General features: G+C 57.1%; 6 protein-coding genes across 6 annotated transcripts; 3 read left to right on the top strand and 3 right to left on the bottom strand.

Moving 5' to 3' along the window:
• Positions 1–63: 63 nt before the first annotated feature.
• Malapachy_2251 (yos1 domain-containing protein) lies at positions 64–3,786 on the top strand (the record flags this gene model as incomplete). The annotated part of the gene is made up of 3 exons (XM_018136743.1): positions 64–151; positions 188–301; positions 647–3,786. 3 exons carry the CDS (start codon positions 64–66, stop codon positions 3,784–3,786), a joined length of 3,342 nt encoding a protein of 1,113 aa, XP_017992824.1.
• A 55-nt stretch (positions 3,787–3,841) lies between these two features.
• On the bottom strand, positions 3,842–4,727 carry Malapachy_2249 (dna glycosylase; the record flags this gene model as incomplete). Its single annotated transcript, XM_018136741.1, has 3 exons — positions 3,842–4,450; positions 4,479–4,549; positions 4,577–4,727. The coding sequence occupies 3 exons, from the start codon at positions 4,725–4,727 to the stop codon at positions 3,842–3,844; spliced, it is 831 nt and encodes a 276-aa protein (XP_017992853.1).
• A 135-nt stretch (positions 4,728–4,862) lies between these two features.
• On the top strand, positions 4,863–5,509 carry Malapachy_2235 (hypothetical protein; the record flags this gene model as incomplete). The annotated part of the gene is made up of 5 exons (XM_018136727.1): positions 4,863–4,930; positions 4,958–5,061; positions 5,094–5,279; positions 5,305–5,364; positions 5,397–5,509. The coding sequence occupies 5 exons, from the start codon at positions 4,863–4,865 to the stop codon at positions 5,507–5,509; spliced, it is 531 nt and encodes a 176-aa protein (XP_017993453.1).
• A 38-nt stretch (positions 5,510–5,547) lies between these two features.
• Malapachy_2213 (p-loop containing nucleoside triphosphate hydrolase protein) lies at positions 5,548–9,836 on the bottom strand (the record flags this gene model as incomplete). The annotated part of the gene is made up of 3 exons (XM_018136705.1): positions 5,548–8,045; positions 8,072–8,485; positions 8,738–9,836. 3 exons carry the CDS (start codon positions 9,834–9,836, stop codon positions 5,548–5,550), a joined length of 4,011 nt encoding a protein of 1,336 aa, XP_017993343.1.
• Positions 9,837–10,001: 165 nt separating this feature from the next.
• Positions 10,002–11,066, bottom strand: Malapachy_2216 (atpase v0 complex subunit d; the record flags this gene model as incomplete). Its single annotated transcript, XM_018136708.1, has 1 exon — positions 10,002–11,066. One exon carries the CDS (start codon positions 11,064–11,066, stop codon positions 10,002–10,004), a length of 1,065 nt encoding a protein of 354 aa, XP_017993338.1.
• A 175-nt stretch (positions 11,067–11,241) lies between these two features.
• Malapachy_2174 (hypothetical protein) lies at positions 11,242–13,949 on the top strand (the record flags this gene model as incomplete). The annotated part of the gene is made up of 2 exons (XM_018136666.1): positions 11,242–12,847; positions 13,003–13,949. 2 exons carry the CDS (start codon positions 11,242–11,244, stop codon positions 13,947–13,949), a joined length of 2,553 nt encoding a protein of 850 aa, XP_017993371.1.
• Between the last annotated feature and the right edge of the window lie 7 nt (positions 13,950–13,956).

Here is a 13,956-nt window from a genome sequence, read left to right as displayed (position 1 = left end):
TTCTGGGACAAGTGCTTGTATAGACTAAACTCTCGTGATTATTGACGTGGCACGTTCTACGACATGTTGGGTCTAGGCACAATTTTTTATACCTCACTCCTTCTCATCAATGGTATTGCCATTTTGAACGAAGAACGTTTCCTAAGCAAAGGTATGTGGGCATAGGTGTAGGCGACTCATATGACAGTCGGATGGTCGACGAGCTCGCGTGGCATGAACGGCTTTGATACGCCGGGACAAGAAGCCAGTGTCAAGCAGCGCATGATTCATTTGATTGGCGCCGTGCGCGTTCTCCTACGAAGTATGTTGGCATAGTGTGTGGAAGCGATGGTGTACTAACCACGGCGATGCCTGCTTGGCCGCCATACAGTCCCCTTGATCATCGTCAACATCCTTGTGATATTCTACGAACTTGTGTTAGGATGACGTAGTAGCTGTGTATACATATATGTGGATTTAGGTGCTATGTGTCATGCTCTGCTCTCTGTAAACGCGGCTTCGTTGGGCGCGCCTGCGAGGCACGCTGCATCGTAGCGGGCCCCACCGCCAGAGGCCCTGGCCTGCAGTGCGTATGCGGCAGGGATCGGGCCAATCTGCGACGAGTGTGTTATTTCTACACCACGGCCTAGACTCTCTCCACCTGCAGATCGGGCGCTGAAGAACAACACATGCAAGTCGTGCGTGACCGCCAAGACAGGCCGCTTGCTTTGTGCCATGAACTACAGTGATACCCCTCCGGCGGTGGCGATGCTGCCGGACCCCACCGTGGCAGTGGGATCAACATCGCACAAGAAGCTCATGAAAGAGCAACGGCGTCGGCGTCGGCGTATGCAGCTGGCTGCAGCGCTGATTGAGGCGGACAACGATGACATTCAGCGTCGTATTGATATCCTAAATGAATACGACCCCTCATCGCAGGACATTCTAGAGCATCTTAGGCAGCGATCTAAGCATGCAAGTGAGAGTGTCATGTTTCGTGATGCAGGAGCGATAGATGTATCCAATGCACGGCCAGTCTATACGTATCCGCTCATGACCATGCGAGAAGTGACGCAGGGCTACTTTGGAATGAGTGCACAGTGGGCGTCCGAGGGGCTCGAAGAAGAGACAGGCTCCGTCATTGAGCATGATGTGGACGAGGAGCCGGCACTCCCTGCGTTTGATCACGACGATTTCGGATCGCCTGTGATGGACGTCCTTCAACGTGCTGACTCGATTCAAGCCCGTGCTGCGCAAGAGGCCGAGACACCGATACCACCGCGGCCGCTACATCGCTCTGCGTCGATGCCTATGCTCACAGAAAAGAAAGAGGACGTCGAGTTGGACGAGAATGCGACGCGTGGTGATCTCTTACTGCATCGTATTCAGGCAATGCGGCAGCAAGCCACACCAAAACCCGATGAGAGCACATCGTCGGGTGATGTCTCACTGTCACGCAGCTCGGTCAATGTAAGTGATACAAGCCACTCGAGTGCTGCCATCGAGACGCCTGAAATGGATGGTGTCATGTTCCCCGTCGAGCGTGAGCTCCAGGGGAAAGAACCGCCTGTCGAGACGAGTATGGAGATGGCCCTGGGTATTCATGTGGATGGCGCGACATCGGATTTGAAGGCGTTCCGTGAGCGTGTATTGAACAAGGAGTCGGGCCGTCAACCTAGTGGACGTCGGCATTCGTTGTCCGTCTCAGGCTGGCCGGGTGAAATGCACCCTGTCGCAGAGGAAATGGGCCTGCTCTATGGCCAAGAAGATGACGACGAAGAGGCAGTCGAAGAGGCGGCACATCCACGTATGCTCACCAAGCAGCTGCAGGCGCTGGGCCGTGCGGACTCGTACTCGACCAAGCGGAGCACGATGGGCGAACTGACGCCGTACTTGGAACGTCATCAGTCAGTGCACAGCCACGATTTATCTTCGTCGACGTGGAAACGCGACAAAAAGTCCTTTTGGCGTCGTTTTGGCAAGCGCGGGACGATGCCAGCAGTGCGTGTCACCTCTGGCGCCTCGGACGTTGTACGTACGGCCCCGCCGAATTTGCAAGAGCTGTCACCGCTCATGGATATGGACGAGAGTATGCTACAGACGTTGCCGTTGGTGACTGTGCCAGGGGAGGACGAGATGACCGGTGTAAACTTGCTATCGCCCAATCCCAACGTGCAGCCAGGCCAGGCGGCGAGCGAGCACGGCGACATGTCGAAGCCCAATCGTGGACTTCGTCTCTTCCCATGGCGTCGTCGAGCTAGTGCGCCGCCAGCCGCCACACTGTACGAGTCGAATCAGCTTCGTTCGACACGACCGAAGGATTGGGTGCCTACCTACATTTGTATTCCGGCGCCTCTGTCATCGCTTCCCGTCGTATCGCACGACACGCAGTCGTACTTTGTGCCACGCGGTGCGTTTGCGGTAGAGCATGGCGTGATTCTGCCGGCCAACAATACAGTGTACGATGGCTATGCACCCACCGAAATCCCGGCGCATATGGGCCGACGTGCTTTGTACCCCTCCACGGCGCTCTTCCGCAACGTGCTGGCCACGCGCGAGGAGGAGCATGAAGGTTGGGGGTGGGATGTGTATACGGATACGCCGCAGTACTTTGCTGATCTGGCGGCGGACGACGATGATTCGGACGATGAGGTGCCATTGATGGATGTGCGTATTCTTGCGCGTGAAGAGGCACTTGCAGAGAAGCGGCGACGTCGTGAGCACCGCCGTCGCCGTCGTGCCAACCAGTCTGAGCGTGCATCGCACGACAGTGATGATGATGCGGCTGATATTTCGTCCTACGACTCGGATGGCAGTACGACGTCCAGTGGCACGGAACGGCCATGGCGTGATGATCGACGGCCTGTCGGTCGTCTTTACGGTCAAAATCTCATGGATATGGCGGCCAAGGAGCAGCATCGCAAGCGCGCCGAGTACCGTTTCTATGGCCAAGCACCATTGCATGGCGATGATGGTAGTGAGCCACATGCGTTCACAAACGATACGCGCGAGCGTATGCGCCGCCTGTTTGGCGAGCAGACGCAGTATCAGGACGAATGGGAGCGGCGTCTGGTCGAAGATGGGGCCTTGCTGCCGAGACGCTCATCGACACGTGCGACCAAGCGCGAGGAGCTGGTCACGATGCTCGAGCCAGGCTTGGAGCATGCTATTGTATACCCTGCGCCGGAAGATGTAGCGGCGATACAAGAGACGGTGGAAAAGAACCAGGAGGAGAGCCGGATTGAAGCGTGGCTCGACTCGTCGGACGACGAAGAGCCTGCAGAGAGGCCAGGGGAAGGGATCCTGGCGCCCAAAGTAGGCGGACATCGCGCGGGGCCCTTTGGCCCAGCCGTCCCACGATGGCTCGCCAAGGATGAAGACGATGTTCCACTCTCGACCTTGCAACGCCGCTCGGCCGTCCCGAGTGATGAAGACGATGCCGTGCCGCTCGGTGCTCGTCATCCGCAGGCAGAGATCATTGCCGAGAAGGATGCATTGATTCGGCAACTGCTGGAAGAAAATCGTCAAGTCAAACGCTGGCTGCATTCGCGCTCGTCCATGCTCCCAGCGCCTGTCCCTCCGCCGTACGGCAATCCATGGGCGAGCACGGCGTCGATTGAGGCCATGCCCAGCGTGCCTTACGACGAAGTGCGTGGCTTGTTTGATATGCCAGGGTCCCTAGTCGCATCGCGAGACTTTGATCACCCTGTGCCGGTGGCCATGTCCGCTGATGAAATGCACCATAGCGGTGCTATGGAATGGAATGCGGCAATGGACCCAGCGGCTCGAAAACGTTTTACCATGTAAGGGCGTGACCTACATCCTGCCCTTTTTTAGTTTATTTGTTGAGTGTTTGTTGGCTTCACGTTCGTAGTGAGGACGTAGAGATATCCAAGCATGGAATGACATACGGAGTCGACGTCGTGTTACTTGTAGAGTTCTCGCCCAAGCTTGAGAGGATAGGGACAAGGTACGACATAATCCGACTTTTGCCGTCCAGCTGGTGATGCGTGACACGTGCACTAGTCGACGGTGTGACGAACAAGTACGTATACCCATGCGCATGACGAATGCACAAAGGGAGAAGACCGTACCCACGATCACGCTGCGACACCGCGGAGGTGGTAGGCTCAGTGCACATCGCAGAATCCGCACAAAGGAGATCAGGTGGACCGTTCCAGGTATGAGATGTGAGGGTATAAGTCTTTCGTACGATACGAAGCACCACTTCAGCAATGTGTTTCCCGACAAAGCACACGATGCGTGGATAGTATTCACCTACTTTCCGAAGAAGAGGTACCACTCCCTGCTCTAGCTCCGCACGTGTGAGCTGCTCACTGCGAGCAGTAGGCCGATGTGCTAGGTTGGTCAGGCCCAGACGATAGGGTGTTGCATGGGGAAACAAATGATCCTCCTGCGGCGTATACAGACGTGCGGTAAGGCCGGCCGCATGTACACAGCGATAGAAATGCTTATACAGTGAGACAACATCCACATACATTCGATCTGTGTGCATAGTGCCGACGTTGAGCGCCCGATTCCGTGCCTGGATTGATCCCGCAGAAGACCACTGCGTCGTTAGGTGCGTCGTACATACCGTCCAGGTTCGGAACAAGATAGTCGGGCAAGCGTTGTGTGCCTTCGTCATGAAAGTACGGCGAAGTAACACGTGTACGTGGTTCTGCTTTGGTTATGTGATGTGCTGTGCGAGCTGCTTTTCTGCCAGACGACGTGGGGGGGATGGGCATCGTCCAGAAACAGCGCACTGGCTAGTTCACAGAGAGTACGAAGGCCCCAAGCGGAGACGCACGCGCCAACCACCAGACCCTGCCCAAATAAAAGTGGAGTGGGGCCCAGCTGGACCTGCCTGCCTTCGACCTACCATGCAACTCACGCGCGTCGTGCAGACGACACCCTGTGTGCGCTTTGTACGCAATGTCCATAAATCTATGTACGTATGGGACTGCTCTAATGCCAGGATGGATGTCAAGGGACACGATTCGCACAATACCAACCGTCTTCGCATTGTTGCGGCGCGTCCTGGTTTTGTCGATACACGCTTTGATATCGGCGAAGAGAATCGTGCGTAGCGGCACAGGCACTGACCCTCTAAGTGAATCGGGCTCGTACGCTCCATGGAGGCCTGATTGCTACGTTGGTCGACTCTGTCGGCTCGCTCGCTGTAGCCTCGCGTGGTTGGTTCAACACGGGCATCTCGACCGATATCAATGCGACGTTTGTGAAACCTGGTGGCAAGCTGGGAGACACGGTGCGTGTGACAGGGGAAATCATCGGCATGGGTACGTAGGGAATGGCTTACATCAGGCAAAACGCTGGCGTATACGCGTATCGAACTACGTGATGTGCAATCGCAGGCGCTGCTAGGTACGTGTGCATGACACAAATCGAACCCTAAGCGTATGGTAGCCATACCAAGTACATTCGTATGGGCCTCAATGCGCCGGAGAATGTCGAGTTTGACGAAAATGGCGAGCGTATCGTTCGTGGCCCCTCGACACCGTCGACATAGATAGGTTCCTCAGAATATGAAAACGATAGGTAGCTATGCTACATTTTGGTCGTCCATCGTCCATTCACAAGCACTTGCTTGGCCTGGATAGGCGGGAGCTCCCATCCCAACCCACCACCTGCAGCGCCATCCTGCATAGCGCCTCCGTATCGCGGTGTGAGCAGAACGGTGCGTTCCACAGCGGGCAACGTACCACCGCGCTTCAAGGCCTGCATCGACGATGCCAAAGCGGTTGCATCCGGTGCATCAGAAGGCTGAGAAAACGTGCAGAGTGTACGTCCCAACGTAGGCAGCCATGCAGGATTGATTTTGGTGACCATTTTGAGCCATTGTGTGGGAGGCGCTGCGGACTCGCCACCCTCCAGCTCCTCATCGCCGATCACCGCATGCTTCGGCGCACTTTGATGTACTTCGCCAAACACAATCCATTCGGGCGGAGGACGATGGTAGAATGACGAGCTGACGTGGATATACGCAGCCCCCGGCACGCCCAGAGCTACGTAGGGAACGCGCCGAGTGCTGGCCATTTTTGAGCCGGCGCGTGCGGGGGCCAACGCAGCTTCCGGCGCATCCACCAGGTCAGCCCGGACAGCGACTCGATCAATGTAAATGGCCGTGAGCAGCTGACGTAACACTTTGCATTGAGTCGTGTTGGGTGGTGGTAGACTTGGATCACGCAGCTGTGTCGCATCCATATCACTCAGGCCTGTCAGGTTGGCGAGGACCAAGTTGCTGAGCTGGGCACGCAACTTATGGATTTCTTCCATGGCCTTTACCCGAACAAAGTGCTCACGGCAGAAAGAAACGGAGACTCCCCGCGCAGCATCATGACTGTACGCACCCACAACACTAAGCAAGCGGAACGCATCACTGAGTCCTTCCCCGATCGCATCAAACACACGAAGCGCACGGAAATACGCAGCACGCGCAGTGCGCCGAGCTTCCTTGGTCGCCGCAGGATCGGCATCCGCATCGATCTCCATCGCTGCTTGGGCAGTCAGCATATCTTCCCGCTCAAAGATATCGCCCACACTCATCGCTGCGACTAGCGCAACAGCATATGGTAAACAGCTGTGCTGATGACCTTGCGCCAGAAGCTTCGCATAGCGTGGGGCGACAGGGAACAGGGCCATCACACGACCCAGGCTCGTAATCGATGCATGCTGAGCGCGAGTGCCTTGCGTACGCACATCCACATTCTCCAACGCACCCAGATGCAGCAGCATTCTCTCAGCACGAGCCAGAGCCTCACGATCTGGCGGTGTAGGGAAGGGAAAGTGTGCCACCTGATCAATATTCATCGCCTTCATCTGGAGCACAAGGCCATCAACAGGTGTGCGTAGAATTTCGGGAACGCCAAACTCGACAAAGTGCTCTTCGTACACAGCCGAGGAGTACAGTCGGTAACAATGACCAGGACCAGTACGTCCTGCACGTCCTGCACGCTGAGATGCACTGGCTTTGCTGATCCATGCAATATCATACGACTGGACTTGGCTTCGTGGATCAATTCGGCGCTCTTTCGCTCGGCCAGCATCGACCACATACTTGATATGGGGAATCGTAATAGACGTCTCGGCAACGTTGGTCGCTACAACGACTAGCCGTGATCCTTCTGGCGGCGGCTCAAACACACGCTGCTGTTCATGGGCTGGAAGTAAAGAGTACATGGGCAAGATGTGCATGGGCTCATCAGAGGGAGGTAAGTGCAAGGCCTCAGCCTCTTCCTCCTCTTCGTCGTCTGTATCCAACGCCTCTTCATCCTCTAGCACTGTACGATCCTCATCCACGTCGTCCACACGCGGCGCATCAGCCGTACCTAGATCCATTTCCTCAGCCTCGACGTTGGCGATCCGCGCAGACACGGCTTCGTACGACGCAGCTTCAGCTTTGGCCGCCAGGGCTCGAGGACCGTATCGCTGCTGTAGCTTGCGGCACACCGTCTGTACTTCTTGCTGGCCAGTGACAAAAATCAAAATGCCACCAGGTGGGAGACGCGTATGAATTTTACTGGTCTTCTTGATGGCCTCGGTCACATAGTCCTGGACGGTACGTCGATTAAAGTGGATCGTAACAGGGTGCTGACGAACGTCGATTTGGACCACAGGTGGCGGCGTAGAAAATAAGACCGTATTTTGTGTAAAGTCGCCGACACGCATAGTTGCACTCATAATCACGAGACGCAAGGGACGCGGGGCATTCAACCCATCTGCTTTGCTCTCCATCCAGCGCTTTGCACGCATCCGGACAACGCGGCTAAGCATGCCAATCAGTACGTCAGTGTTGACGCTGCGTTCATGCGCCTCATCCACAATGATAACGCTGTATTTGGACAGGGTAAGATCCTGAGCTAATTCACGCAGCAGAACACCATCAGTCATGAATTTGAGCTGCGTATGCGGACTCGTCGTTGCGTCGTATCGAATTTGGTACGAGACACGATTTTCAGGCACTTGCAGCTCCTCGGCCACACGGCGGGCCATACTCACCGCAGCAACACGACGTGGTTGCGTAATACCAATCATACCAGGATTCGCTGTCTGTTAGTCAATGAGTACATACCACTTCCTGCGGTACCAAACCCGGCCTCATACAGGAACTGAGGAACCTGCGTAGTTTTGCCGCTACCTGTTTCACCACATAACACAGTGACAGGATTTTCCAGGATCTTGCGCAAAATCTCGTCTTCCTCGGCGACCACAGGCAGTTTCATACGCGCCTCTTGCATCTCTGAGGGCCGTTTCACCTGTACATGACGAAGAGGAGCACTGTCGCCCATCGCCTGGAAAACCGTCTCCTCCTCGAGATACTTTTGTGTGAACGGTGACTTGATCACAGCTGCCTCACGGCCCAATGGACCACGAATCTTGCCATCCTGTGGCCCCAGATCACGAACGCGATCAACGCGACCGCCAACGGGCTCGAGCACATGTCCATTATTATCTTCACCTTTCTTAGGCCGTGCAAGTTGGAGTGCTTCTAAGGCCCATTCCTTGAATCCACGGCTTTTGCTAGATTCACCAATACCCTGCCGCTTAGATTTGGGCCGTTCGTCTTCCTCCACCATAGCAGAGTCGTCGTCCGCGTCATCGTCGTTGTCATCGTCTTCGTCATCCTCTTCGTCGTCGTCATCCTCTTCGTCTTCGTCTTCCTCTTCGTCTTCGTCATCCTCTTCGTCTTCGTCTTCGTCCTCATCATCCTCGTCCTCGTCCTCTTCATCGTCGTCACCGAAATCTTCAGGAATGGCATCGGCATCCTCAGGCAAGAGGCCCCGTCGTCGCATAGCTTCTAACAGAACAGCTTCTTCGTCGGCATCGGTGTCTGGCTCCTCACTTTCAAGGTCCTCCGTATCCACCGAATCGCTATCATATACGGGCGCCTGGGCCTTCTTAGCAGCAAGGGCCTTATCGACATCGTAGACCACAGCACCATCAGGCGCGTCTACCTCGCTCTGTGCCTCATCACTAGACTCATCAGAGTCGAAGCTGCTATCGGTATCGTTTGCTGGCGCCTTTTCATGCTTGCCACGCAGCACGCGTTCCATGATGGATAAGTTGCTTCGGTCCTGTACTTTTCCTTGCCTCTGCCGTTTTCGCATAACGGGCATCACAGGCTTGCCATCAGCGCCAGTAGCCAAGGCTGAGCCCACTTTTGGTGGCACCAAGGCCGATCCCACGTCGTTTGGCTTGGCGGAGAGCGGTGAAGACTCTTTTTGTTCGAACTTTTTCACAGCCTCCAAAATGCGCTGCTGTCGTTCATCCTGGTCGGCCGATATATGCTCACGATCGAGTTCCTGCTCGCTTTCGTGGTCTGACTCATCGTCGATGGCGTCGAGATCCGCATCTTCTTCGTCCTCGTCAATTTGGAAAGCAGCGGCTCGTTTGCGTTTGTGGCCTTGCTCCTGGCTCTCCAATAGCTTTTGTACACGTTCAGACTCTTTGGCTATGCGACCAGTACCTAGCGTCGCAGCACTGACTAGTTCTGTGCGATCTGTGATCTCTGCAGAGGACTTGGCAAGCTTTTGCAGGATTCGAGCCTTTTCTTCTTTGCGCAACTTGGCCTCGATAAACTTATCTAGACGACGCTTCTTCTTGGTCGATAGTTTCATGGTATCATCGTTACCTCCTTCACGTAGGAGAGCGCGGCGCTGTCGATCTTGTTCAGCGAGGGCCGTCCGCGTAGCATCATCCATGACCTGCGCATTGGCATCAGCCTCGATAGACGCGCGCTCCCGCAAGGACTTCTTTCCTTTATGCGACGAACCTCCTACACTCGATTGGCGTGCCTTGGCATTGTAGCGTTCATGCCGCCTAGGCCCGTTCGCCATCCTAGATCCCACCAAGCGTTCTCGTCGTCGGTACGAGTGGAGGTTTCAAAAAGTTTTTTCTGAGCGCGGCTCGCCTTGCGTACGGCTGACAAAGCGAGGTGGAGAAAGAGTGAGTGTATACACGTAGTGGAAACGTATGTAAGCTACAGGGGATCATGGAAAAGACTAGACAGGCGGCACAAAGTCATTGATGCGGTCGCGAGCGTTCTGTGCGATACACTCGGCAATCCAGCAAATCGAGCGGATTTCCTGCTCCTTGAGCTTCAGCCACGAGTAGAAGATGCCATACTGGAACTGGGTCATCGTGAGAAGACGGTTCAGTTCCACTTCATACTCGAACATTTTATCCTCAATCATATCGATACCAGCTTGACCATCTGCCATAGACCCAACGCCGCCATCATCAAACAGCCGGCGGTATTCAGGCACAGATTCGACGATGGCTTTGACCTGATCGAGTTCGTCGGCTTTGGCCAAGGCATTGTTGCCCGCAGGGAAAAGCTTTCCGAGGCTTGGGAAAAGACGAGCACGCTCTGACTTGCTCAGCAATGTGCCGAACGAGTTGATCGTTATGTTGATAGTACGGCGATCCGCCTCGAAAGCCAAGAGCTCGCCCATGCTCTCTGCAGTCGGGCCGCCGAGCGATTGGCAGAACTCGTGGAAATCTTCCAAGTATGCCTTGTACAGCTTGTTGCGAATGATCTCAATGTTCAGGTCGTCCAAATCGGAGGCAGAGAAACAGTCGCGGAAGTACGGTGAAAGAGGGGTCTCGACAAGGACTGTGCGGTATAGCTCCTCCACGTTGGTAGCCACACAGAGAGCAGGAAGGGTATCAAACCAGCCTAGCGGATGGCACCGATCCAACAGTTCATGTGTGTCACGGCCATGGAGAGTACCTGTGATCAGCAAGATGACATTATCGATCATGTACGAATACGTGAGATAGTCGAGGAACTTGTTGAGCGGCGCTGTAGCATTCGCACGCAGGAACTCGAACTCATTCACGAGCTTACGGGCTGCACGCTGAGCAATCGCCGAAGTAGCAATGGGCGAAGGCTCGTTAGCCAAAAAGTTGCCATAGTCCGTCGCAGAGAGCTGCATACGCAGGTCCTCCAGCGTCTCGCACTGTGTTAGCGCTTGGTAATTTGCGGCCGTCAGCATCGACGCCTTGTACCCGCGCACGATGCCTTCGAGGAAGCCGTCATTAATGTTAAAGGTGAGCGCCTCCATGGTCGTCCACGGTCGCTGCTAGCCGTAGACGACGAACGGCGGCCGTGCGGGTGGCAGCCCGCGGGCACGTGGACTCGGCCGAGGTAGGGCCAGGCGTCTGTCGATCGGCGGCGCGTCGCGCGTGTGAGATGGATGTGTTGTGGTACAATCGGGCGTGCCTCTAGCGAGGGCGAGTATGGTCTTCCTGGTGAAACTGCCGGCGCGTAAGCCAGCGGACGGACGACCACCCACGACTAATGAACAAGAATCTGTGCCCTCCGGTGTGCATGCTGTGCGGCCTGTCACGATTGTCCCGGCCACAGCAGCGTCCACAACGACGACAGAGACACCGGCGCATATGATGCCTGCTGCCGAGGATACCGATGGCGCAGCGTTTCAGGAAGCCGTGCCTGCGCCTGCGCTGTCCACGCACACGTCTATGCCCTCCACGCCTGGCCCTGCGCCGGGGGACGAGACGTCGCAAAACCTGCCGCGTACGCCGCCTGCCGCCGAGCCTCCCACGCCAGCGCCTTCGAAGGCTGCAGCGCTGGACATTCTCTTGGCGCCCTCGGTCCTGCGTCATAGGTACGTCCGTGGTGTCGACAAATCGAACATTGTCGAGCGTCCAGAGCGAATTCGCGCTGTGTTGCTGGGCATTGCAGGCGTCCAAGGCATGGGCGAGAAACTGGCCGCGACGAAGCCGAAAAGCGACGATGACGTCGCTGCCATGCTGGCGGGGATGAGCATTGCGGAACGAGAGAGTGTGCTGCGTGTGTTTACTACGACACGCACCCTGCGTTTGTCGGAGCCTAGTGTGGCCTTGGCCGACGTGCATGCGCACGAAAGTGAGCCGGCGACGTACGATCTCACGACGGCGTACGCTCCTACCTCAGCGGCCACGGAGACGGCCAGTGCCAAACATTGTGAGCGGATCTCGCAACTTGCAGCGAAAGCGCCCTCCCACCCACCTGGCGACGTCCCTCGGTACTCGTCCCTGGACGGCGCGCTGTCGGATGCATCGTCGAGCGATGGCGAGGGCGACGAGCGTATGCACGAAAGCGAGATTCCTGCCTCGCTGCCGCAAGGCGACCTGTACTTGTGTGGTCCGCATGCCGAGGGACTGGACGAGGCCCATGATGGCGGCTCTCGCGAAGCGATTTGCCATGCGCTGGGCGCCAGTGTCGAGGCGGTGGACCGTGTAGTGGAAGGCGCCAAAGCCTCGCCGGCTCTCTTGGAGGCCCCGCAAGTGAGTGCATGGGAAGCGGATGTCGCACCTACGACGTCCGCGCACGCCACACGACACTATCCAGCGAAGCGAGCGTTTGTCCTTTCCCGACCACCGGGCCACCACTGCAGCGGCGCTGAGCCGTCTGGGTTCTGCTGGGTGAACAATGCGATGGTCGCTACGGCCCATGCGTACGAGGCCCATGGCATTGATCGCGTTGTGATCTTGGATATTGATTTGCACCATGGAAACGGGACGCAAGCCCTGGCATGGCGACGTAATGCGGCTGCGGCGCAGCATGATACAGCGTGGCGTGCGCGTGTGGCCGCGGAAGCGCGGAGTGCGCACCGTGGCGGTACGGCGGCGCAGCGGCAGGCGGTCAAGGCGGCCGAGGCGGCGCGCACGCCCTACGAGCAGCTCTTGTACAACGAATCTGTGGCTGGCCGACGTGCGCAGAACGTGTTTTACGGCAGCGTACACGATATCGAGAGCTACCCGTGTGAGAATGGCGATCCGGATCTGGTTCGCAATGCGAGTGTATGCCTGGCTGGCGCACACGGCCAATGGATATGGAATGGTACGTATACGATCCATGGCCTACGAGGATGCTGTGTAGGTCTACTACGCAGCCCTAGTAAAAGGTCCGAAGGAGCTAGAAATGGCATCTTGCGACGACTGGCAACAGATATCTGAGCTGGCATGGATCATAAAGGGGCATGGACTAACAGACAGTGCACTTGGATACCCACCGCGACGACGCGGACTTTGACGAGGTGTACCGTACAAAGTACGCACAGCTGTTTGCCCAGGCACGCCGCTTTTTGCGTGAGACACACGCTGTCCCACCACGTACGCTGGTGGTCATTTCCTGTGGCTTTGATGCGTGTACGTACGAATACCCAGGCATGCAGCGGCATGGCAAGCATGTGCCGCCGCACTTTTACGCGCGATTCGCACAGGATGCTGCAGCGTTGGCCGACGAGTACGCTGAAGGCAAGCTGATCAGTCTGCTGGAAGGCGGCTACTCGGACCGGGCCCTGACCAGCGGCACCTTGGCGCATATCGGCGCGCTCGCTGCGCTGCCGTGGGCCCATACAGCATGGCCGCGGGCGCAGGCGCCCTGGCGCGTCGAGAATTTGATGCAGCTCGAGCGGATGGCGAAGCGCGTCATGGCCGAAGCAGCCGCGCATGCCACGCAAACAGCCAGTGCTACACGACCACGACGTACGACGCAGTACCAGCCATGGATCATCCGCGCCTCAGAGTACTTTGCGGCGTTCCAGCAGGCCTGTGGGATCGATGCACGTCCCCTGACACTCACGCCGTCCGCGACCACGACGCCGCGCCGCGCTGTGCTGCGTGGCTTGGACTTGGACCTCGCGACGCCGTCGCGCGTGACGGCCGGTGGGCATGCGTTGCGCGATCGCTCTGTGCGACGTCGACAATCGCACGCGGCGATATCTACCGAGCCCACGCCTGCCCGCGCTCGTGCCTCGGCGCGATCTCGAAACGACGGGGAGCGAGGTACATCGCACGATCCAGCGCAGTGGGTCCCAGGCGCCCTGCCGGTCGAAAGTGCAGGGCCTGCGACGCCCGCGGCTCCCACGCAGCGGCCAAGTCACGATGCGGATACGCTGGCTACCTTGCTGGGACAATGGCAGCTGAACGATACCACGTAAATAGGGG

The sequence above is a fragment of the Malassezia pachydermatis genome (assembly GCF_001278385.1).
Source record: "Malassezia pachydermatis strain CBS 1879 chromosome Unknown scaffold2, whole genome shotgun sequence".
Taxonomy (NCBI): Eukaryota; Fungi; Basidiomycota; class Malasseziomycetes; order Malasseziales; family Malasseziaceae; genus Malassezia; species Malassezia pachydermatis.
Note: the sequence above shows the minus strand (reverse complement) of the source record. Positions and strands in the feature narration are given on the sequence as shown.